Below are 27050 nucleotides of genomic sequence, written 5' to 3' on the forward strand. Positions count from 1 at the left end.
TATAGATGGTAATGATCACTGAAAATATATTTTAACTTCCGTACTTACACAGTCGCTCATCTTGTGGTTAACATATTTCCACAGGCTTATGGCGCACTCTGAAAGTATGTAATCTCAATTCTCAGCGTTATACTGCAAAGCGCAACAGAAAAATTGATTTGCTCTCTCTCTCTCTCTGTCGGATATTATCGAACAGCGAAGAGATTTTTTTCTTTTGTAATGCTTTGCTGGTTTGCTCTGTTTCCAATGAGTTGCAATATTTCTTTTTTGCCGGAGCACTGCAGATAGAATTCATGCTCCCAAAGCCGCTAAGCAAATCGTTTCAGTCAGTATGTTCAGATTCCGACCGCGTTCAACCAGCTGACTGCTGATCACAGCCAGTCGTTTGCAGTTGGTTAACAAGTAACACTTGGGCGATTCTCTGTGGCTTCACACAACCGTCAGGGCGCGAAGATTGATTCACATTAGCCAGTCTGTGACTCTGTGATTGCATATGTTGCCGATTTGCAGCGTAACGTAGCAAGCAAAAAATACGATCGAAAGTGAAGCTTCTACAATTAATTTCTAAACGATGATATCTAAGTTAGATTACTACTGGTAGGGCTCATGCTTAGATCGAAGAGCAAAATTGAACTGAATAGCTCGGAATTCGGGCAGCGAATGAATGATGATTTTGACTCTGGAAGCAGCAGCAGCAGCTGTATGTTATGGTCGTCCAGCAGAGCCGTTAGCGTTAGAAACCAGAATTTCACGAAAAGTTTTTTTCTCCTTCAGTATTTGATATTTTTTTAAAAAGCACGAAAATATCTTATTATCATTTTGGGGATAGCTTATCCAGCTTAGCAAACGATATTCTTATCAATATTATTCGAGAAAATAGTTTTCGGTGAGATTCAGCCAAACAGATCGGCCAAATAGGAGTTCGGCATTGCGTAATCCGCGGCCAAATACCATTTCGGCCTTTTGTGACAGTTGTTGAAATTCGGTCATTCGAATTTCGGCTATTTATTATATAAATACCATTCGATAGCAGCCCAAATTGAGAACGGTAAATATTTCTGCATTTATGGAGGATATCTCACTTTTGACCAATATTTTGCGAGATGGACATTACAACGCCGCCAATCACGTCTGCTGTGTACGGCATAACTTCATCCAAATCATCATTGGACTTGAATTTGTGAACTTGTAGTTGGAATTAGACTTAGACTTTAAATGGGACATGAAATAGGACATAAAATGGAACATAAAACGGGACTTGAAATATTATTTGAAAATGGACTTCTAGGTCACACCACGAGAAAATCAGTTTCATTAAATTTAATATGACTAATATTAATTAATAAGACAATGGGGCACGTGTCTCTGTATGTCCCAGCCTGGATACACCAATGCCAATGACAAAGAATGGAAATATTAGGTCGTATGAATAAAACAGTTTGCTTTGCTTTTTCCGTGTAAATCTTGCGGGAGAGTTTGCTCTAACTCTTTTATTCATACGGCCTAATGGCCTTTTCGAACAAACGGATTTTGAATATTTAGAATTTGTTTTTTAAGGTTTAAAATAAAAAATGAGGGTTGTAATTTCTTCGGGTAAACTAGAGTAGATTTTTTTCAATTTCCCAATCGTCATAATTTACACTAAATTACACTAGGGTACGGAAGGGTATTTTCAGCAGGTTTCTAAATTCAGCCTATTTGTCTTTTCTTTCGCCAATAAAAATACTTTGCCAACATACAATTTTAATATGTTATATCTATTTTCTCAAGACAGCAAGTAATCTACTATTTTTTATTCAAAGAACGTCAAAACCACCTGTTCTTCCACTAGAACTAGGCCATAGGCCGAAAAAATAGATGCCATCGCTTAATGGGCTGAAAATACTCTCCCGTGCATTATTTGTTTATTATATCAATTGATTTTGGCTGTTTTTCTGTATTGGAAAAAGTATTCCAGAAAACGAACACAAGTGGAACATGCAAAAGAATTAGAAAATATATAAACGAGAACTAGTTGAAAACGAATTCCTTTTTAGTTCTACTACATTTCACGTCTTGTCCCACTCATTTGGATACCATAAACACCTTTGTTTCATCTACCATCCCCTCCGTCGATTGTAAAAACTGCTATTATAAAACATTAGATTTTCCTATTTTCCAAAACACCATAAGCTTCGAATTTAATTGAGGTTTATTGAATCATAAATGTGCCTCACATTATATTGAATTTATTTTAATTAGAGTAGGGCGGGACATAAGTGCAATGTTTGAAGTTGTTATCAATTTTCGTGAGATATAAAGAAGGACAAAAACATAATATATTTTATAGTGATGCTGTAACTCAATGTCTTTACATTCAACTATAAATCATCTGCGGTAATAGTGTTTTGAAAAATGAATTTTTCTTTCTTCTGATCAAATGCCGATTCGCACTTTTACCCCACTAGCGGGGCAAAAGTGCGAATACCGCGAGGCAAAAGTGCGAAGCTCGAATCCATGAAATTAGCACAACAGTAGCTAACAAAACCATATTATCTCCAATCTGCGATATGTTTTGGTAAGGAATATTCTCAATTTGCACTTTTTCTATTTTGTGCTGGTGTATTGAAGCCTCCGTCAGATCGAAACTTTTGCAAACGTTTGTTTTTTGTTTCATCAGTGGAAAAACATTGTTTTCCTTCGCCCAACATCTGTAGAGCACACAGTTTCTGCAAATCTTCCATTTCTAGTATCTGTATCCATAGTGCCTAAAGTTGTATATAATTAGCTATACATTTTTGCCTCGTCCATGAATCGCACTTTTACCCCGCTAAGCGCTTTACGGGGTTAGATTAAATTACGGAAAAGCGAAATATATTTTGTAAATTCTTTTCACCGTATTTTCAAAACAGATATGTGTGTGATGTAAAACGCTGATGTACTTTCAACAAGTAATATCCTCCTGTTGATATCGTATTTGCCGTATAACGAAAAATTACATCAAACCCGCCCGAAAATTACATTTGCACATAACTCAGCAACTATGCTTCGTAAGCAACCAAAGTTTACGTTAGCTGTCAAAGTAGTCACCCATCCATGCCAATGTAGTTAATTTACTCGGAATCTACACCGGTAAATCATTTAATCGCACTTTTACCAGTATCGCACTTTTACCCCTCCTTACTCTATGTTTATGTTTGTATGCTAAACTCTACCAGCCGTACGGTTTTAACAGACAGGTATATCTCAACATTGTCAGCATAAAACAAGCGGCATCCGGTTGGTAAGATTATAGAGAGCTCGTTGATGAATAATGTAAAAAGCAATGGGTCTAACTTGCTTCCCTGAGGAACTCTCGATCCAATTCCGATTTTTCTGCATCGATCTTGACGCATAAACTACTGCCGGTAAGGTAAGATTTCATCCAACTTGTGAATGCAGGAGAAATTCCAAGCTTCTACATCCGATTCAGAAATATTTCGTGGTCGATATATCGTGTCTACTTGCGCACCTTTTTCTAGGATATTTAATGAAACAAATTGCGTAATATTCGTGACGACAGATCTTTTTGGGAATAAATCTGTGCTTATCAAGGGTAATTTAAATTACTACTGATGAGAAGTGCATTATGTGCAATCTTTCAAGCTGGCATAAAGTGATGCCGTGATAATTTTCCACGTTTCTCTTGTCTCCCTTTTTATGCACGGGTAACATGATGGATTGTTTCCATAATATATCGCATTGTTACGTCGACTAATCGGGTGTTTCACTCCTGAGATCAAAACTGGAAACCTCTAAGTAATTTCGAAACTTGAAAACGACTTTATTAACACTTCATTGTACTATGGGAAAGAAACGGATAAAGCTCAGAAACGGCCTGCCAGCTGATAAAGTTTAAGTGATCTTACGTAAAATTTTGCGACGAAACTCGTGATGCCCATCCATTTCCTATTTGTCATCGGAAAGTATCCCGTATTGCTCATTTTCCCCTATTATAAACAGTATTTGAACTTATTGAACTTAAGCAAGACATTGAGAAATAAAACTTGTAAACAACCCTCAATTACTTAAAATAATTGAGTTTTTATGTTCTGTTTTTTTTTTTTCAAAGTTTCGTTTGTACTATAGTCTAATTAGTTTAAATATCATTAAAAATAGGCGAAAATGAGCGAAATGGGAAACTTTGAATGGGTGAAAAAGGGTGGGCACCATGCAATTCGCTGAAAAGTTTCATTTAAGATCACCGGTCGTTTCTGAATTGCGTCCGTTTTAGGCTCCTTTTTTCTATAGTTGTTAAAGACTTTTTCTAGATCCAAAATAACTTCGAGGTTTCGCTTGATTCCAGAAGTGAAATGTCAGATAAGTCGACATAATCATGCGAAAATAAACTACAAGATAAACAGCCCCTAAGGGTTGTATGAAAGGGTGACGTAGGCCTATGTTAGCATTATTGTTGTATTGATCACATGTTTTACTCGATGAAGTATTCCTTTATGTCAGATCATTAGAGCAACCCGAGCAGGAGCAAAGAGCAAAATAATTTCAAAATGTGTTATTGGAAGTCGAATAACTCATATCAAAATTTGGTCTTGTTTTGGCTGACATAGTTGGTAATATAACTAAAAATAATAGCAAAATTTTACTCCTTTAAGGCCAAAAGAATAACTACTTGTGTTATTTGAATAACAAAGCAATAACATGACTGTATTCAGAGTTTAGAATAACATATTTTAGTATTATTATACACTAAAAAATCCCACCAGAACATCCCAGATATTAAAAAATCATTTTGTAAAATATTTATAATCTAAAATCTCTTTAATCAATAAAAAAACGTATGAAATATATCGAATGTTATTTTAAGGCCAAAATAAGATATGATAACAAAATCAGTTATTAAACTCATCTTACAACCACTGTTTTAAATATCTACTCAATAACAAAATGTGTTATCAATGTATCTCCATATCTATTCAATAACAAAATATACCATTATAACACAGTTTGATATTGTTTTTATATTATTTTGCTCTTCGCTCCTGCTCGGGAAGGACTAATGGAGACTGCTCACAGTCAGTGGACAGTGAGCCTGAGCAGGCACATAATTATCATGATATTCGAGCTCCTAGTAAATGTTTCAGGCTAAATGTGAATATCATTCTTCAATCGGCCTTGGAGGCCTTCAACATATCCTTTCAGATAAAAATATCACTTCGATGTATCAGCAACAGTAGAAATTATTTTGGGGGAATTTTACAGTGTTGTAGGTTAGTAGTTGAAGGGGAACAACACAAAAGTGACAGGTATTTGGCGTTTTACGTAGATTACGAAAAATTTCATTTAACCTTTATTTAAGTCGTTGATGGCCATTACAAATAACATCAGAGCCAAAGCACGTTCATCGCAAATATGACGTGCCAGTCGAATCTCTTTCCCTTTTGGCATGAATGATAACCATTGCATTGGGTCCATAGGGGTGGTGTGGGTGTTAAACTTAAAAAAGCAGTTGAAAACTGCCTATTAGTTATAACTTTCCTATTCTTCTTCTTCTTCTTCTTCTTCTTCTTCTTCTTCTTCTTCTTCTTCAGCAGCATAGAGCCGGGGTGGCTCGTGCTGTTTCAAGCACTCGTCTCCATTCAACTCGGTCTTGGGCCACTCGTCGCCAATTTCCTAGTCGTCTCAGAAGTCGCAAATCGCTCTCGACCTGGTCGAGCCATCGTGCACGTTGGGCCCCCCTGTTCCTGGTGCCGGTGGGGTTGTTGAAGAGGACTATTTTCGTCACACAGTCGTCCGGCATCCTTACGACGTGTCCGGCCCACCGTAGCCTGCTAACTTTCGCTAGATGTACGATGGGAGTCTCCCCAAGCAGTGCCTGTAGCTCGTGATTCATACGCCTCCGCCACTCTCCGCTTTCAGTTTATACTCCGCCAAATATCGTCCGCAGCACTTTCCGCTCAAACACGGCAAGGGCGCGTATGTCCTCCGTAAGCAGCGTCATGGCTTCAAGTCCATAAAAAACTACTGGTCTAATAATGGTTTTGTACATTGTTAGCTTCGTGCGGCGGCGTATGCTTCCTGATCGTAGCGTTCTACGAAGGGCAAAGTAGGCCCGATTTCCCGCTTGGATGCACCGCTGGATCTCCTTACTAGTGTTGTTGTCCGCGGTCACCAGCGATCCCAAATACACGAACTCTTCTACCACTTCTAGTTCGTCGCCGTCAACGGTTACCGTCCGTGGGAGGCGCACATTTGTTTCCTTTGAGCCTCTTCCTTTCATGTATTTGGTCTTCGACGCATTTATTTTTAGCCCAATTCTCCTAGACTCCGCTTTCAGTCTGGCGTAGATTGCGTCCGCCGTCGCAAAGTTCCTGGCAATGATATCGAAGTCATCTGCAAAGCCTAGAAGTTGGCTACTCTTGGTAAAAATCGTGCCTCTCGTTTCGATGCCCGCTCGTCGGATCACCCCCTCAAGAGCGATGTTGAACAGCATGCAGGATAGACCGTCACCTTGTCTCAACCCTCGTCGCGTCTCGAAGGGACTCGAGAGTGTCCCAGAGATGCGTACGAAACACATCACTCGATCCAATGTAGCTCTGATCAGTCGCGTCAGTTTGTCCGGAAAACCGTATTCGTGCATTATCTGCCATAGCTTGTCTCGATCGACTGCATCGTATGCTGCTTTGAAATCAATAAAGATGTGATGCGTGGGCACGTTGTACTCCCGACATTTCTGCAAGATCTGTCGGATAGTAAAAATTTGGTCCGTAGTTGCGCGAGCCCCCATGAAACCCGCCTGATAATTCCCTACGAAACCTTGTGCTATCGGTGACAACCGGCGTCACAGGATCTGGGAGAGTACCTTGTAGGCGGCATTTACCAGCGTAATACCGCGATAGTTGCAGCAGTCTAGCCGATCACCCTTTTTGTAGATGGGACAAACCACTCCTTCCATCCATTCCTCCGGTAGCTTTTCCTCCTCCCAAATCCTCGAAATAACCCAGTGTAGAGCTTTTGCTAGCGTTTCCCCGCCATGTTTATAAAGCTCTGCCGGTAGGCGGTCCTTCCCAGCGGCTTTATTGGTCTTCAGCAACCTGATTTCTCGTTTGACTTCTTGGAGATCAGGTGCTAGGACATCACTATCTTCCATGGGCGCTCCTAGGTTAATTTCCGTTCCGCCTCCTTCTGCGACTTCGCCTTTGAGGTGTTCATCGAAGAACTGCTTCCACCTGTCGACCACCTCGCGCTCGTTTGTAATTAGATTCCCTCCCTCGTCCCTACACATGTCAGGTTTCGGTGTGTAGCCCTTCCGAGTTTGGTTCACCTTCTCATAAAACTTGCGCATGTCATTAGCTCGGAATAGTTGCTCCAATTCTTCACGATCTCTGTCTTTCTTTCCTTTCCTATTACTAGCTGTTATTTTCGCTATGCTACTTCAGAATTGTCGCGATCCTTGGATGTTTAGTACGCCAAATTTAGATAATTTCACACCCTTGATTGGTAGTTACATAGTAACCATTCAAAAATGATTGAAAATAGAATCAAATGTGTAGCTGCAAAGGTTATCCAATTATACGAAAAAGACTAGTTTTGTTTTTGCGTCTGCCTTGTATTAATAGCATCTAGTGCTTTTTAATTCTCTCCGGCTTAGACAGAGCAATCAGTTTGGGAGCTCAATTCCGATTCCGATTAATTTATTTGACGTCTTTTATCAGTCAAACTCAGTTGTTGGTATTTTTACAAATTATCATACCAAATAAAGGTCATATGATTTCTAGAACTTTTGTACACGGGCATACATTACGGACTTATGAACGAAGGCAATATTTGAGGTCACCCATTTGCCTAGGCAATTCCAGATACTTCTTTACCAATTTTAAAGTCTGCTTGACTACTCAATAAATCGATCAGTGCGGTTGTTTGGAAAATTCCCTAATTTTGTTCAAAATTCCCTGATAATTCCAGGTTTTTACCGGTAGTTGTCACCGTGGGTAGGAACAAAATACAGTAATGTTCCGATTTTGTCAGCTCCCGATTTTGTCTATCCCCGATTTTGTCCACCCCGGATTTTATCCTGATTTTGTCAGCCTATAAATTCTGCTTAACTTTTGTGCTTTTAAACATGATTTATAATACTTTTCAGCCTGCTTGAACTAATTCTGATTCTCTGGGGAGGGTTTTTGAATAAAATGGTGCCTTCTAGCGAGTTATTCGGAGTCGAATTTAGGGTATTTTAATAGTAAAAACTCTATAGTTCCTAAACAAGCAAAGATAGAGGTATACTATATTCAGCAATGTTGTGTATTTTTACTATTTGTACAACTTTGTAAAACAGGATAAAGTTATACAACAACTACAAAAACAGCGAAAATAGAAAAACTGATTTTAACGATTTTTTATTTATCAGAAATAGGATTTTTCTATCTTTGCTGAAGAGATAGAAGGATACTGTCTTCAGCAAAATTTCTTGTAATAATATGCTGTAAAACTTTACAGAACACATCAATGTGTTATATTGAAACTGAAGAAAAATAAATTTTTTATTGTATTTTTAGAGGGATTAATCAAAATTTGAATTCCACTGGACGATAGAACTTTTAATTTTAAGAAACTCTTCCGAAGGTTCCATAAACCTAAAACCAGGTTTTCCCGCTCAAAGCTAATGCGCACTAAAAAAGGTTCTGGATCAGTGTGCTGTGCCCGATTCGTTGAGCTTTTGGTTGACCAATTGAGGGTTAAAATTTAATTTTGTCAGTTTCCCTATTTTGTCAGCAGAAAATTTAACGTGGGGCTGACAAAATCGGAACATTACTGTAATACATAATATTTTTTTAGTTAATTAAGAGATAAGTTATAAATTCAGAATGGAGAGAAAAGCGTTTCGATGTCTTAACGTTGACATGATTAGTCATTCGACCGTATTCCGCTGCACGCTCCTGCACGCATTTCGGGCACTCGGCAGCTGGGGGTTGGGCGGCGGATTTTTGATATAAATACTGCGCACTTGCTGTTTGATCTCAAGGGTTGGAAGGCGGGTGCGACCAGGAACCGAAACGGTTACATTTTTTCTGTACATTTGCCAGTATGCAGTGCCATGTCATAATCTCAGCCAATACCGTCGCTTCGTATTGTTTCTGTATCGAGAGAGCCTATCTCTTGATGTGTTGAAACTAGCTGGAGTACGTACATGATAATAAGCAAACATTCTTATTTCGCTGTGACCAGTCGAAAAAAATGTCACAGTATAGAAGTGACAGGCATTCGCCGCTTTTAGCTTACAGTTCTAGCTGGAATAGTATGGACAAGCGATAGAGAATAAGGTGTAATTATTGATGCGTTTTTCACCTAAAATGTAATGTAATGAAAATTATTGAATTTCTGCACGGTTTTGTGGTTGATCGCTACTTTAAAGATCTTGTAAGAATAGATGCAGTAGAGTTCGTTTTCAATTTTGAGAACGTTCTTCTTTGAATCCGCATTATTTGGGGAAAAGCTGTAGGCATACGAATGAAGCAGCAAACGAGAATACCGAAAACCACTACACCTTTTGTCATGCATGGTGCTAGAATGTTGAAGCGTGTTTCTGCCGCTCCGAAGTGTGTGCTACACTACGAGCAAGCGATGTTATCGTTATTTTGGTATTTCTTCTCGGTGCGTGTGTACTAGAAATCTACCGCATGACTGGTCGCAAGAAATAATGTCAAATGTCTTCAGATTTTGGTCACCAACCAGTACATTTTACGTCCCTGGGTGCGACTCTATGGTTTAAAGCTTCCATCGACTACCGCGAATGCCCAGTTCATGCTGCGCTCAATTTACTTTGTAGACCTATTTTGGGACAGCGCACTAATGCCAGGGGGATGGAACATGAACTTTGTTCGATGGGTCGTGCGAGCCTTGATAAGTTGATAACCACTGATGGCCCGAGATTTGTCTTCCTTTAGGTTCATTGGTGGTTGTTTGCGTTGGAAAATTGATGGCGGGTGCGCGGTTGAGAATAACCGGCATTAGGCGGGGGCGACGAGATATCCACTTCTTCACTACACCATATTTTACAACTCAAGTAATACAAAAGGTCCAGGGCAAAGCACATTTATAAATTCGATCTGCCGATTATTTTCCTCTCATCATCATTCCAGCCTTTGGCATAGAAATCTCGGAGTCAGTTCTTGGAGTCCGGGTAGGGTCTGACTGCCTCCGCCTGCGCGCCTAAGCGTGTCGGATATGCTTGGGGTTCTACCTGTGTTTTAGTGTGCAACATTGCCTGTCTCGCCAGGTAGAATTAGTGTTTGAAATCTAATGATGACAACACAAAAGAGGCCGTCATTAAGTTTATACGCTAATAAGCGGTATGTTGGTTAACTCGACAAAAGGACAATAATATTTTTACTGGGTTGCTGAGAAAATTTACTTACAAAAACCTAAAAATCATGTACAAAATGGACAAAAATCTTTGCTCAGCTAATGTATGCTTTAAAAAAATTGACTGCTCTATCACCGTACCACCTGGTGGTACATTGACCTACGCATCGACAATCGAGTAATCTTTTTGTGTACAGAAAAAATTTGGCAATTTCGTTATCAGCTAATTTGCAGGAGGAATGGCGGAAACAGTCAAGCAACTACGCTCGATGCTTTGTTCGTATTGCTAGCTATACACTGGAGCGAAAAAGTTGGACATCGTGAGGTACTTCGTTGTCGCCGGATATAGCCGATCCTCTCCCTTCTGGAAAATGACGAGAGCGTCAAGCGGAAGCTTGGAAGTGGTCGCACGACGGTGCTGCGTGAATGTAAAGTGCAGCAGAAGCTGAAGAGGAACACCGAGAGCAAGGTAGGTTGCCCCATAAGCGTCAGACTAGGCCGGGCAGCTGAACGCCAAGGCCACTATAGAGCGAAAGGACGTCCATTCGTTCGTCGGCCACAGTTAAGGATTCGGCCAACTGCAGGGACAAAGCGTCGAAGCCTTTTTGCAAAAGGCTCAATAAACGTAGGATTTAATAAAAATTTGTTTCATTGCATTATCTATTGCAGTTTTTTCATCGACATTCGACACTAGTTAATTTTTTAATTTATTTCCAAATAAATAAAGGCTGAAAATTTTCCGGTATCAAAAGAAGACGACAAAACCTAGTGAATTCGAATGTAATTGGGACAAAGTTAAACCAAAATTTGGTGCAATTGCGGCATTCAAAAATTCAACCAAAAATGAAACGCGAAAATTGAAAAAATTGAGTCCAGTCAGAAACGTTATTCGGGAGGGAGACGATTCAAAATTTGATGAAAATTGTTGAGACAAAGGTTGGTCGAAGTTGCTCCCACGAACTGATAAAAATGAATTGAAAGTATGATGACCTTAAATGACCTTTTCTAAAGGAAAATCAAAGCCTACATTATTTTGCCTTAGAATTAAAATAAAAATAGAACATAATAATGTGTTCAAAAGCTAGCAAAGCGTATGTGCAGAGTTTCGAACATACGACGGCCGACTTTTTAGACCATTTGGGAGGCTCGTTATATAAATAAGAACCGGGTGCAAATGTAAAAGTTTCAGTTAAAACAATGCTAAACTTCACTTGCTCTATCATAATTTTTTTGATAGCAGTAGAAAAACCAGCAGCACCAGAAGTAATGAACATGTTTCTATCTATACAGACTTTCTACTGACATTAACAATCAATCAAACCATTGCTCAAGCCATACCTCTTTGGATTCTTTCTCCGAAATGGACGAGTGACCGGGCACGTAGTTCTCTATCCGGCCGGGTTGATTTTTGTACTGGCTGCTGCCGGACCGGATCGCTGCGCCCTGCAGGGTGTTGAATCTAAAAAGGCAATGCAGGAAAAATATTTGATTATCTTTGACCGCTTGCTGCTGCGTTCGATTTATGCCGCTGAGTTACCTCGAGTAGCTGTTCGGGTTCAGCACCGTCGGTGTTCGCCTTCGGTCGAGGGTGCTGTATTTGATCGTGTAATCCGAGTCGTAGTTCGGTTCCGGTTCCGATTGATAGCCACTGGATTTGTACGGGAAGTTGCCTGTGGTCGGCGGTTGGTAGGTAGAAGTAAATCAATGATTAGAATGGTGATTTTAAAATTGTTCCTTATTTTTCCATAACCGTTCATGCAAACTGTGAGTCTATGCAATGGAAACAATCACAAATGGTACATGCTGATGGAAGCCAGAGTGAGTAACGATCGTGTAAGTTTATGTTCTGTGGAAGTATTAAATTGTGTTGTTTTGATACATTGTCACAATAGTGGTAAGTAAGTGCAAAAGATTAATGATGAATGCCACCAGGTGAAGCAAAAATGATTTGGAAAGCAGCAAGCTATTAGTCGAAAAGACTAGATTTACTAGACTAGATCTGGAACTCTTTGCTTTGCAGTGACCAATAAATCTTGACAATGCTTTCACAGAATCGTATTTAATCTGGAAAATTGGTTTTACTGAACCCACGTCAAATGCACCTCACTCTCTCTCTCTCTCTCTCTCTCTCTCTCTCTCTCTCGTTTTGATTGCACCACTTGAATTGCATTGGATGGACCTGATTTCGTCTGTACAATGTGCACAACCATCCCCGAAGCAGCAGTGGCAACAGCACCAGCAGTTACAATTTGATTTGCTGTCTAGTTAGAGTGAGCTGATGAGAAAGCAAAATCAAATTCTGAATCCATTCCGGTGCTTGCCATAGCAGCAGCTGAGTGGATCCCGTCATCAAAGCTCGAAGAGTGAGTGCACAATACCGGTTCGATAGCTGGACGAGATTGACTTCCATTCTTGTTGAAAACTGGACAAAGCTATCTTCCGATTTCAGTTAACCCTCTTGAAAGGAAAAATACGATTGTCCAACAATGATGGTACGATGTTAGAGAAATATGTGTTATCCGGTGACTAATCAGTCGTAAAATTTCTTCAAATCAAACCGTCATTTAAATGATAAATATGCTTCCGAAAGGACATCCTAAAATACTACCATAAATTAAATTAAAGTTCATCAAACGAATTTGCCAGCTATAGCTGGCTACATGTGCAACAACGGAAACCGCGGCGGATAATTAGATTCCCTGTTAAGGTACTCCCGCGCTTCCGGTTGTGCAGCTTCCTGTAGCAGCCGGCTACCACGGACCCAGTAAAGCTCATTATACAGGAAATCGAAACCGGTAATCTTCTTAACTGTAGCGCAGCGGGATCGTCAACCGACGGAAGAAGCCAATGCACGAGAGCAAGCAATCTACATGCCATTAGCGAGAGGCCGAGAGACGTGTATACATTCGGTATGCCCTTTGATTGGCGGCGCAGTGCACTGCAGGCAGAGTGCACTGATTGAGTGCCGCCCCGGGAGCTCTCTGTCTTTATGTTTCAGATGATGTGCAGTTACTTCACTTTAGTGTATGTCGTTTTTTTTTTGCTTGCTCTGGATCGATCGATGAGGTAAACGACGGTTAGAGCTACCTACGTTAAAAGAGAGGGCAGCTGGGATGAAATACGATACCATCCATTCAGTAATTCAGCTTAGAATGCAACATGGTATTTAGAAATAGGGCCAAAATTTGATATTTTTAGAGTTTATACATTTTCTTCGACTTGTAACGGTATGTTTAGTTCCTTGTTTGGTTTCTACTGCCAATTTGATGAGCGGCGATCAAGCCAATGCACCGTTTGAGTGGAATTGACATTTCCCAGCTCATAACATCCGGTAATTGCTACTGAATTTCGTGTTTGCCGTCACAACTTCCAATTGTTTCCTTCTATAATAAATACAAATTCGTTCATTTTCAACGGTAACGCGTCTGCATTGAAGATTGGTGCGCTTATTTATGGTCGGCAGATATACTCTTCAGACTTTCCCACTTTCGGATCGCTTGATGCTGAGATCGCTTGTAAGTATGCTCGAAATGCTTCTGCTGGGTTAATTTCATTATTTATCCTCATATCCGCAATCGTTACATTTCCCGGTAGAATATGGTTCTACGGATCGCATCACACGCTCCCAGATGCCGCCCATGTGTGGCGCGGCTGAAGGATTGAAATGCTACGCTGTCGTTGAAATCACTATTGCATCTATATAATCCAGGTAAATCTGAAAAACTGGCTGACTGCACCCTTAAAACCAGTCACGTTATCCGAAAAGGTTCCATGCATTGTAAGACTGCACTACAATGCAATTGTACACAGTGTTGATGTTGTATACTGGCTCGTCACTCGACAAAGGAAAATCCCGAACGCCGTGCTTTGGTTTTCGGCTCGGTACCGATGAGCACGGTGCCAGCGAAAATTTAATGATGTTCTCCGTTAATTTCTATTCTATACATTCATAGTTTGTGATTTTGTGTACTTAACTGAGTTGTTAGAACACTCGGATTCCATACTTCGATGCTCTAGCTCTAGCTCAGTATGGCCCGGCAAACTGGCACAGTCTCGCTCATAAACTTGATGCTTGGTGCGATACGGGAACAAATTATATACTTATGAACGCAGTGGGTGCCGAACACATATAGCACTGCACCACACAGAAGACATTGGCTCGCAGGGCGGTGCGTGCTTTCACAAGTCTGAACGAAATAAGTAATACTATTCTAATCGGATAACACCAATTACGACGCATGGCGATTGGGCCAAGTAAGATTTCTTAGACACGAAATTTCAACCAGGACTTGGTGCTCCGATTTTATTTATTTGATTATACCGCCTCTGCCAAGCAATATTTGAAAAAGTTATGTAGCTAATTATTATCTACAATATTGCTGAATTAAGTATTGCTTTATATTTTATATGTACGCAAACTCATGGTTCCGTAAATACTAAACTTAGAGCAGTACTTAATTCAAAACATAGATAGATAATGTTCAGCTCTACAGTTGTCACATTTATGAGTTGTCCAGACATCACTTGGTTAAGGTGCTAGAGATAAATAAGCTAAAGCAAGGACCGGAAAAAGTCAGAGGCAAGTAAAACAGAAGAAACACGGTGTGGTATACACTGAACTTGCCGCATCTATGGTCGGTAACCGATCGCTCGTTTCTACCACACTACAACTGATAACCGTATGTGTGCGTGCATGGAATGGTTAAAACTGGAGGAACAAAATTAGATATGAGATATCTATTTATATAAGAGGCTTGTCTGTAGCCAAAACCAGGTCTCTGACAAGAAGTCCTTAGGGGCTTATCGGTAATTAAAAACAGGCCCCTGACAGGACGTCATGTTTTCATAGCAATGCAATGAGTTCTATTCTCAGTCACCTCACTGCTCGACTGCTCGATTACTCAACTGATTGACTAGATTGCTCGACTGGACTGGTCGATTAGACTGCTCGATTTGATTGCTCGACTGGACTGCTCAACTGAACTGTTCGACTGAACTGTTCGATTCGACTGCTCAACTCAACTGCTTGATTGGACAGATCAACTTGACTGTTTGACTAAACAGCTCGATTTTGCTGCTCGAGTGGACTACTCGATTCGACTGCCCGACTTGACTGCACGATTGAATTGTTCGATCGGACCGTTCGAATCGACTGCTCATATGGACTGCTTGACTGGAGCTTGATTCAACTGCTCGACTGAACTGGTCGATTGAACTGCTTGACTGGATTGTTCGATTCGACTGCTCAACTGATTAGCTCGATTCAACTTCTCGACTAGACTACTCGATTAAACTGCTCGACTGGACTACTCGACTCAAACACTCGATTGAACTGTTCGGCTCATCTGCTCGATTCTGTACTGCTTTATTGGACAGCTTGATTCAAATGCTCGACTCAACTGTTTGACTTAAACACTCGACCCGACTGCTCGACTCAATCACTTGACTTAACAGTTCGATTCGACTGCTCGAGTCAACTGCTCGACTCAACCGATCGACTCAACTGCTTGATTCCACTGTTCTACTGGAATACTCGACTCAATTTCTCGACTCGATTCGACAGCTCGAGTCAACTGCTCGAATAAACTACTCGACACAACTGCTTGACTCAATTACTCGATTGGACTGTTCGATTCGGCTGCTCCACTCAACTGCTCAACTCGATTGCTCGTTTCAACTGCTCGACTAGACTACTCGATTTAGCTGCTCGATGTGACAGCTCGACTCAACTGACGACTGGACAGCTTGATTTAACTGCACGACTAGACTGCTCGATTTAACTGTTCGATTCGACTGCTCGACTGGACTACTAGACTCAATTGCTCGATTCAACTGCTCGACTAGACTACTTGACTCAACTGCTCGACTCGATTGCAAGATGCAACTGCTCGACTCGACTGCTCGACTCGACTGCTCGACCCAACTGCTTGACTCGATTGTTTGATTCGACTGCTCGGCACGCCAGCTCAACTCGATTGCTTGTCGCGATATCATATGGTCGGTGTTAAATCAGATCGGACCAAGTCGCAAAATTTAAAAAAAATGAGCTGTCATTAAGCAAACGATCAAGAATTTTCTAAGCAACATTTTACTCTAATCAGACTACATGAATGTTGCAAACAGCCAGAGTCATAAGGTGATTTCGAACGCAGCAAACTATGAATGCGTTTTTCTCGAAGTCAGAATTTGGTCACTCGGTTCTGTCTGACTTAATACCGACCATTTGAATCGGTTCGCTGCAGACAATGGATGGTTCAGAGCCACTCACACGAAAGAGCCATTTGGCTGGCTATGACTCCTTTATGTACAACATCTTAGAGCTATATTATGCAACATAAGAACTCAAAGAACTGATACAAATATTAAACATCTTCGCAAACACTGGCCAATGGAATGTTACAGCAGTTTTCTGAATAGACATTTATATTTTCTGGATCGCAAGATTCTGGCTCAACTAGCTGTCCAATATAATGCTGAGGCGGTAGTTTAATTGCAAAAACACTTGAGTACCAACCGAAACAGTGAGAGCAAGTAAAATTGGAGCATAAAGAGCAGGACCGCTCGTTCACAACATCTTATACGCTAGTATTTAGAACAGACGGAGAGAAGGGTGGAAAAAAGTAATTAAATAAAGGTGTTTATAGTATCTAAACAGAGTGGGACAAGTAAAGGGGAAACAAAGAGAGGAAAATTAGGTAAGCGAAGACCATTGAAGCAACGCTTCTTAAGCATGTGTACCTCTTGTGTGTTTCTCTTTACCTAATCTGTTGATCGTACTTCTTTAGGTGGAATTTTTTTAGATTCTTTTTGGACACTTTTAGTACATTTATGATCTATTTTTGGACTCTCTTTGGATTCATCTTGCACTTTTTTCTTTAAGCTAGTTTTGAACTTTACTTAACTCGTGTTGGACTCTTTTTAAACTTTTTTGTTTACGACTTTTTCCATTATTTTTGGAATTATTGGACTCATCTTGCATTCTTGTTGGATTCATTTTTGATCATTGAACTCATTTTAAACTCTTCTTTTTCCTGACTTTTCTCGGACTGTGAGGTGCTTGGATAGTTTTTGGACTCTGTTTGTTCTTGCATTATTTTAAACTCTTTTTTGAACTCCTCTTATCTTACAATTTTTATAGAACTATTTTGTGGAATTTTTTTGGGATTTTTTAAAGCTGTTCTGGATGTTTTGTACTGATTTCACACTCTTTTTAGACAATGTTTGCACTGTATTTTGACGGCCGCATTTAGAAATCTTTGGATTCTTTTGAGCTGGTTTTAGAAGTTTTTCGACTTGCTTTGGACTGCTTTTGAATTCAATCGTTTTAAATTATTCTTGGGTTTTTTCTAGGACTTATTTTTTAAAATCTTCGAATTTGGTCTTTAAATCTTTTTGGTTTTTCGGGCTTGTTTTGACTGTTTGGGGACTTTTTGGATTCGTTTTGGACTCTTCTTTTCTTAGAATTTTCTTGAACTCTTTTTACACTCTTTTTGGATACGAAAAACGATTTAGGGTTTTTCGACATTTTCCAAATATTTTTGATTTATTTCGAACTCAGTTCGAATTTAATTTGTACTGTTTTTAACTGTTTTCAAATACCTCAGGACTCTCTTTGAACTTTGTTTCGGTCTTATCTGCACTTTTTTTAGATTAATTCCGACCTCTCCTTACACTCTTTTCAAGCCCTTTGTGGACTCTCCTGTTCTTTGACTTTTTGTGGAATTTCTTTTCGGACTCTTTTAGGGTTGTTTTGAACTGTTTTGGATTGCTACCAGAGCTGATTTTAGACTCTTTTTAAACTGTTTTTAGACAGTTCTTAACGTCCTCTTGGCCACGTTTTAAACGCTTTTTGGAATCTTTTTGGGCGCTTTTAGATTCTGTTGAGCCACTAGTGCGCTGATTTTTTATTCTTTTTGAATTCTTCTTAGATTACTTTTTAACTTTTTTGGAGTTGTTTTGATATTCTAAATTATGTTATTACTATTTTTAGACGATTTTGGACTGTTTTCAGCATTTTTTACTCCTTTTGGACTTGTTTTGGATACTTTTTTTACATTTTAAAGTTCTTTTTGGAATTTTTACGATGTATTTTAGATGCTTTTTGGACTCCAATTAATCTTTAACTCTTTAAGAGGAGGGTCCTCTTAACTATATTGCCACAAAAGAAACATATTTTTTTTTGCTTGTGTAACAATATTCTGGCAACATTTGGTAACATTCTTAATGTTTTAAAATCACTGAATTTCGTGCTGTTTTTGAGTCAAAGGTGTTCAATTTGGACTATTTTTGAACTTTTGCGAACTTATCTGGGGACTCTCTTTGAATTGTTTTTGACCTCTTCTTGGACTGTTTTCAATCCCTTTTTGGACTCCTCCTTTCTTTTACTTTTTTGTGGAACTTCTTCTTGGACTCTTGATGAGGTTGGATTGCTAACTAAACTGATTTTAGACTCTTTTTAAACTGTTGTTGGACTATTCCTAAACTCCTCTTGGACTCATTTTAAAAGCCTTTTTAAATTTTTTAGGTTCTTTTAGATACTGTTTAGCTGCTTGTAGACTGTTTTTGGACTCTTTTCAACAATTTTTTTAGACTTGTTTGGGCTTATTTTTGACTAACTTTGAATTCTTCTCGGACGTTCTTTTCACTTTTTTGGATTTGTTTCGTGGTTTTAATTATTTGTGGACTAGTTTTAGACACTTTTTGGATTGTTTTTTGTACTCTTTTTGGACTTTTTTGATTATAGTCGCTTTACAGCTTAAGTCATTCGTGACTTCTGCGGGGTTGGGATTTGAACCCGGGTTTTCGGCGTGAGAGGTGTGAATGCTAATCCATACGCCGGGATTGACCCCTCTCTTTTTGGACTTGTTTTGGATATTTCTTTTCCATTCTAAAAAAATTTTTTTTTCGACGTATTTTAGACGCTTTTTGGATTTGCCTTAACCATTTATAACTTTGCTTTGAGCTATATTGCAGCAACAGAAAAATATTTTTTTTTGCTTCTTTAACAATACCGTTTCAGTATATTATTACTTAATAGGTCCTGACAACATTTGGCAACATTCTTAATGCTTCTAACTTGTCGAATTTTGTGCTGTTTTTGACTCTTTTCAAACACTTTTGGACTAGTTTTGAGCTTGTAACGAACTTAGCTGGAGTCTATTTGAATTGATTTTGACTTTTTTGACCACAAAAAGAGTCCATGGAGAGTCCATAACGAGTCCCAGAAGAGTAGAAAATCTGTCTAAAATCAGTACAAAGAAAGTTCAAAAGGCGCCCGAAAAGCTCAAGAACGAATTCACAAAGAATCTAAAAAGAGTCATCCAAAACCAATACAAAAATAGTTTAAAAAGAGTTGAAGAATGTAGAAAAATCGAAAAAAGTTAAAACAGATTTTAAATAATTGCAAAGTCGAAGTCTGAAACGAGTCCAACAAGTCCAACAATGTCTAAAAAAGATTAAAACAAATCTAAAAAGAGTTCACAAAGAGTCCAAAAAAGTCTGGAATGAGTTCAAAAAGAGTTCAAAAAGTCAAAAAAATAATCGGAAACGAGCGCAGAGAATCTTAAAAAAGTCCCAAAAGTGTTTAATAAAATCCGCAAAGGGTTCAAAATCGAATTGGCAAGAACCCAAAAAGAACCCAAAAAGAATTTACAAACAGTCAAAAATGGTCATTGAAAATCAGTACAAAAGAAGTCCAAAAGGAGTCAAACCATGTTCAAAATAGTCGAAAATAATTTAAACAGGATCTAAACTAGTCTAAACGGAACCTAAACTAGTAAACAGCCCAAAATGATAAAACTGTCCAACAGAGTTAAAACCGAGTCCAAAGTCGAAAAAAAGTTCAAAAGCGAAACGGAAGGAGTCCAGAAATAACTACAGAGAGCTCGAAAACTATGCTCACAGTAACCTGAATATCCTCATTTCACTCACGGATCCTATTCTTACAGTCACCCTCACTTCATTTTACAGCCCCTACTTGATCTCGACAGTCACTCAGGTGACTAGAGCTACTTGGGTGACTTTCAGAACCACAAATTGTGTTCTCACCCAAAAAAGGTGAAGAAGCTATGAGAATATGAGAATAGGGCCTAAGAGTTAAAAAAAAGTTTCAAAAGAGTCGGAAAACATCCAAAGCCAGTCTAAAAATCCACAAAAGATTCGAAAAATTCGCAAAAAAAATTCAAAAGGTTACAAAAAGAACTGAAAAAGAGAAAAAAATTAGTCACTCAAAAGCAGGGATGGTTCGATCACTTTGACTCAATTTTGATTCATTTGGCACTACCGTCTCAGCCGAGTAAAATTTGACAAAGTTATGTATGAGACATTTGTAGAACTCGTTATTATTTACAATTTTGCTGAATAAATTGTTGCTGTAACTTTTGTAGTTACGGCGCTACAATGCTAGTACTTCTTTAGTAACTAAATGAACGTTCATTTAGTTACTAATGAGGTACTAGCATTGTAGCACCGTAACTACAAAAGATACAGCAAAACTTTATTCAGCAAAATTGTAGATCTAGTTATTATCTACAAATAACGCATATATCAATTTGTCAAATTTTGCTCGGTTAGGACGCTACTGTCAAATGAATCAAAATTGAGTCAAAGTGATCGAACCATCCCTGCTCAAAAGCAGTCCAAAAAAAGAATAATCAAAGAAGTCGAAAAGATTTTAAGCAAAATCTAAGAAGAAAAAATCGGAAAACTTTTCTAACTTAACTCGTATCTAAAAAGAGTTCAAAACGAGTTCAAAACGAGTTGAAACGGTTCGAAATGTCTTAAGAAAGTTCAAGAAGATGTCAAAAAGGCACAACTTAAGCCCAAAAACAGTACAAAAAATATATAGAAAACATCTAAAAAGTCTTTCAAATTAACCCAAAAAAATTAACCAACGTCGTGTTTCTGTCTTCAAAAAATTAAAAAAAATTGATAAAAGAGTGCATAAAGCCAGTTTAAAACAGTCCAAAAAGAGTCAAGCAATGTCCATAAGAGACGAAAAGAGTTTAATCTGAATCCAGAAAGAGTCTGGAACTAGTCCAAAATCAGTACTGATACAGTCCAAAAAGAGTTCAAAAATGTCAGAAAAAGCTTATAAAGAATCCAAAAACTCTTCAAAAAGAGTATAGAAAGAGCCGAAATCAAACCTACAAGAATCCACAAAGAATTTTCAAAGAGACCTACAATAGTCGTCCAAAATTAGATCAAAAGAAGTCCAAAAAGAGTTCAAAACGATTAGGAAAGAGTATGAAATGCCCAAAGAAAGTTCAAAAAGAATTCAATAGTTTATAACCAAAATAATCCGCAAAAACTGTTTAAAAAAATTCGAAAAGCGCCTAAAAAGAGTTCAAAATTAGTCGGAAAATGTCAGACACGTCTGATGAGAGTTCAGAATGAGTCCAAAGAGAGTCCAAAATTAGTTCAAAAAAGGTCCAAAAATAATTCAAAACAAACTCCAGAAAGTTTCCAAAAGTTTCAAGGTTCGAAAAAAGTTCAAAACGAATTAAGCAGTCGAAAAAGATCCAAATAGAGTTTAAAAAAGTCCAAAAAAAGGCCAAAACAATTCGAAAACAGTCCCAAATTCTTCAGACGAAGTCGAAAAACGAATCCGAAAAGGTTGGGCCCAAAGGAATCAAAATCAGCCCGAAAAGAGTTCTAAAATGTATAAAGTAAGTTCAAAAGCAGTCCACAAGTATATTAAAAGAGCCCAAAAAGACATTCTTTTCCTAGATTTTTCTGTGGAACTTCTTCATGGATTTGTTAGGGTTGTTTTGAACTGTTTTGCAAGGTTTTTGGACCGATTTAGGATTATTTTCAGGCGTTGCTAGATTCTGTTAGGTCGCTAAAGAACTGTTTTTGGACTATTTTTGGATTTTCTTTTAAAATATTTTTTAACTATTTCATAATTTTGAATTCTTGTTTTTGGATTCGTTTTGGAAACTTTTGGGGCTTTTTATAGATTTGGTTAAATCGGTTTGGGCTTGTTTTGGATTGGTTTTCGATTGCTCATCGATTTGAATTCCTAACTCTTTTTTACCTGAGCTTATTTTGAATACCTTTTGATTGTTTGAAGAAAGTGGCAATATTCTTAATGTTTCTCAATTGTCGAATTTCGTGCTGTTTTTGACTCTTTTCAAACCCTTTTGGACTATTTTTGAGCTTGTCCTGAACTTAGCTGGAGTCTATTGGATTAATTATGGCTTTTTTGGACTCTTTTCAAGCCCTTTTGGGACTCTTCTTTTTCTAGATTTTTTTGTGGAACTTCTTCATGGATTTCTTAAGGTTGTTTTGAACTGTTTTGCAATGTTTTTGGACTGATTTGGGAATATTTTTAGGCTTTTGTACTGATTTTGGACTATTTTTGGATTTTCTTAAAAATATTTTTTCACGGACTAGATTTGAATTCTTGGTTTTGGATTCGTTTTGGATTCGTTTTGGACTCTTTTCAAATTCTTTTCGGGCATTTTATAGATTCGGTTAAATCGCTTGTGGGACTGTTTTTGCATTCTTTTCGATAATTTTTTAGGTTTGTTTTGGACTGGTTCTCGACTGATCAGGGATTTTATTTGAATTCTCATTGGACTTTTTTTGCATGAGCTTTTTTGAATCGTTTTTTACAGATTTTGGACTTTTTATACTCTTTTCAAGGATTGTTTGAACTTGTTTGGGATGTCTTAAAATATTTTTTTCAAATTTTTATGCACTTGTTTTGAATTCTTTTTGATGTGATGCTTTTTGGACTCTTTTAGTTATTCTTTTACTCTTTTGGGCATGCATCTTTCCAATCCTGCAATCATTTTATAAGCTAATGCAATAAGAGTCTGGAAAGGGCGGAAATATCTGATGCAACGAATGAATAATTGGATGAAATGGAAAGTTTTGATATAGAATGGAAATACATTGGGTTGTGTAATGACAAGTAGGGCTCGCACTCACGCTCTTTCGATTGGTACCCGAATGTTTTACTCATTAAACTGTTGGGCCCGTTATAATAGGTAGTCTAATACCTAGTTTTGTTTTATTTTCCCAACTCTATCATTCCCGTACATACGCAGCACACACTACTATGAGACGATATTGTTTTTCGTATGACTGCTCTTTGCTTCTATCGCCGAGAAGATAGACTGTTATCTACTCGATCAGTGCGATAGAAACAAGTAGTGCGTTGCCGACAGTCGCTCCGGCAAGTTTCGCAGTTAACAACCACCGAGTATTTTTTTCTTTTTAATTACTCGTTTACGATTACAAAACGTATACTATCTTGGGAAAGGAGGAAGTGTCTGATGCGAAGAATGATTAATTGGGCGAACTGGAAAATTTCGATAATGACCAAAAATATGTTGGGTTGTGCAATGGCACGTGGGGCTCGCACCTACGCTCTGGATTTAGACATTTGTGTTCTGGATTTACGTGAGAAAAAAATTCTAGTTGTTCAACTATGCGTCTTCTTCTCTGGTTTTTTAAATTTGATGGTGATGTTGAGTTTTTAAATTTTCAGTGAACAATAATTTCTAGTATTCATGAGGACCGTTGACCTAAACCAATGCCCTTTTTAAACTACGAGTACAGCCGTCCTCCTTTTTTGGTAGGAATTCAACCCTCAGATTATTTTTGACTGTAGTCGTATCATCTATACTCATGATAATAATTATTAGCAATATTAACGAAGTCCCTCCATCGACTCCAAAGCAAAAGTAGACGCATGGTTATTATACCGAATAATTAAACAATTCTCCTGAAAGAACTATTCTCAAACAAGTGAAATTTTAACTTAATTTTTTTTTTTGAAATTTTAATTTTAATTTTAACGACTAGTCTCGTAGCCTTAGTATAACTATATGAAAAGGATTGAGGACAAATATTTTTCAAACAAGATTTCAGGAATGAAGAAGTAGTATTTTAAAAATATATCAGATTTCTACCACGAAAGGTGTGAATTTTGCAATTGAAAATATGCGACTCTCATTCGAATCAAATTAAAAATTCCAATTTTCCTCCCCCATCATAAGTCAATTTGACTGTAGCAAACAAAAATACGATCTAAACTAAATACGTATGAACTTAAACAATTAGCGACATGCACAGTGCTTTCTGCTCTAAACTTATTAGGCAAAAGATAATATGTTTTTAGTTATGGGAAAGCAACCGATGGCAATTGAATAAAACTAAATATCCTTTATGCTTGTACAGACGTCGTACAGCAGGCGGCCGTATAATGGCTCGAAGGTCGAGCCGAGAAAAGTAATTAGTAAAGCCTGTTACAACAGTCTGTGCACCGCGCAGCAAAATGCAGCAAACTTTTGCAAAAACGTCTGCTCGGAAAAGCTTATGAATTAAGCGGATGAGATATACGTGTATATATATGTATATGTAGGTATATGTTTGCATGCGTGTGAATGCTGAGAGTAATTTATCACCTCGACGTGTTTTGTATCGTACGGTCACGAAGTCATCTGGAAAAAGTTTGAAGGGAGAAAAGAAAATACAGAATGGAATAAAATTTCGGTAGTTAGCTAGTTTGTGTGTGTGTAAGTGTGTGGAAAAAGTTTTTCATTTTCTTGACTTCTTTCGCTAGGACATACTACGCTAGTGGATAGGTACGTGTCTGATTTGGGCGAAACGAGTCGTGGGCGTCACGAGACCGTTCCGTTCCGAGCGATATCTTTGCCATCGCATGTTAATGCAGTCTTTTCGAGTAGTACCAGTTATTCGGAAGGAAGGAAGCAGCAGCAGCACCAGCTTGAGAGAGTTCTAACACGGATAGGTGATTGTAACTGCACGGCATCTTCCTACGAGGAACATACTTTCTTGATAGCTCCGGTAATTTATCCCTTCCACTACTTTCACCGGTGTGATGTGATTTCATCCTCGCAGTTGAGCATACTTTTCGCCATATGCGATTTTCTGTTTTTTGTTTGCTTTTTAGTAGTGCCGTTTTGAGGTTTCCCGCAAGCAGTAGTCGATCCTCTGAAAAGAAGACGATGACGATGACGATGGATTGTGTGCAGTTGCTCTTCGTCGTCCGTCGGTCGGTCGGTCGGTCGGTTGTCGATGCATCAAGCGAGAGTCAAGTGCAACTTTAAGGATATCCCTTGTAAAGGGAGGTGAAGTTTCGCCGAATCAACTCTACTGAATGGTTTTGATCAGAAAAGACGTGACTTGCTGCTGAAGGACGGGACGGAGGACCGGCAGGCAACTGGAAGGGATCACCAGCTTCATCATCGTGCAAAACCCAGTTATGGTGGATGGTTTTTGCCTCTTACGACCGACCAAACTGACGACGACGACTCGCATATTTAAGCTATGGCTTGGTTTGGTTGGGTGATTCTAGGAATGTGCATTCTTTTCTCTAGAGACGGAACTCACTCCATTCACTGTTTTTTTTGCCGAGAAAAGGAACTTCTACCGAAGGAAAAGTAAACTCTAGTCGAAATTTAATTTTGAACATGTTCTCTGATAATCTTATCTTCTTGATAATCTTATGTTTGTCTTGAGTAAATACTCGAAGTAAATTTGGTTCGAGTAATCGTTTCAAAAGAAGGAACAAAAGTAAAAATGATAGGAAACTTTGACTGGCATTGATTAATCAGAAAAAAACACATTCAAAACCGATTTCATGTCCAATCCAAATACAGTTTCCAAGTGAATTTTAAACTTAATTCATGTCTAACTTTAATTCCGGCTTTAAGAACCATTTCAAGACCAATTAAAGCACTCATTTTAGTTTAAACCTCAAGTTTGAAGTTCGAAACCAATTCATAACGATTTTTAAGTCGAATTTCAAGTCAAGTAAGGGTGAAAAACTCCAAGGAAAAGTCGAAAAATTATGTTTTGCACATGGGAATTTTCTGAAATATTTTCTTCTTGTTTGTCAGTTTCTAAATCAAAGATTCTTATCTCATGAACCAAAAAATCTAGCCAAATTGCTAGTTAATCACAGATGGTTTAAGACATAGTCCAGACAAAGGCAAACGTGACAAATAGTGGATAAACGGGATAATAAAAAAGAAAAGGGCGAATGAAAAAAGGAATAAAAACTGGCAAAAAAGGGAAAAATGAACGAAAAAACCCGACAGAATGGGAGACAAAACGAACATAAAAAGCGAAAAACAAAGTGGAAATGTACTATAGTAAATGGGAGGACAAAGGAAAGAAAACGAGACCAAAAAACGAGGAGATTGGACAGTAAAAAGCGAAGAACGAAGAAAAAAACGAAGAGAAAAGACGGAAAACTAGAGAAAAGAAGAAAGCGATCAAAACGAGATTGAAATTGAAGGGAGGGAGGAAAAACGGAACAGAAAAAGAGAAGAAATTGTATGGAAAAAGAGAAAAGGAAAAGGAGAAAACGGGAGCATAAAAATAGAGACAGAAAAACAAGATCAACAAACACAATGTAAAAGAAAAGGAGGAAGGAACGAACGAAAACGAAAAACGGGATAAAACGAAAGGTGAAAACAAAACCTGTGACTGAAAAAAGTCGAAAACGAGGCAGTAAAAGAGGAAAAACGAGGATCAGGACTCATGAAAAGGGAGAAAAATGAGACATGAAAAGAAGAAGAATGGAACGAAGAAAGAGGAAATAACGGACAGAAAAAAGGAAAAACGAGAGAGAAAAAGAGGAAAAACGCGGCAGGGAATACGGAACCAGAAACAAGAAAACCAAACCAAAAGGAAAAAGAAGAAAAAGATAGAACAAAAGAGTAAAAGACGTGAAA

General features: G+C 38.3%; 1 protein-coding gene across 4 annotated transcripts in view; it reads right to left on the reverse strand.

Moving 5' to 3' along the window:
- Positions 1–27050, reverse strand: part of LOC128738489 (sorbin and SH3 domain-containing protein 1) — a 201177-nt gene that overhangs the window by 76234 nt on the left and 97893 nt on the right. For 3 of the 4 annotated variants that reach the window (XM_053833677.1, XM_053833675.1, XM_053833674.1), the window contains exons 6-8: positions 24753–24788; positions 11876–12008; positions 11677–11797 (exon numbers count right to left, since the gene is read on the reverse strand). In XM_053833677.1, coding sequence (XP_053689652.1) covers positions 11677–11797; positions 11876–12008; positions 24753–24788 — 290 coding nt within the window. The remainder of the gene's footprint in view (positions 1–11676; positions 11798–11875; positions 12009–24752; positions 24789–27050) is intronic. The other variant, XM_053833676.1, reaches the window with a different exon arrangement.

Source organism: Sabethes cyaneus, chromosome 2 (genome assembly GCF_943734655.1).
Source record: "Sabethes cyaneus chromosome 2, idSabCyanKW18_F2, whole genome shotgun sequence".
Lineage (NCBI taxonomy): Eukaryota > Metazoa > Arthropoda > Insecta > Diptera > Culicidae > Sabethes > Sabethes cyaneus.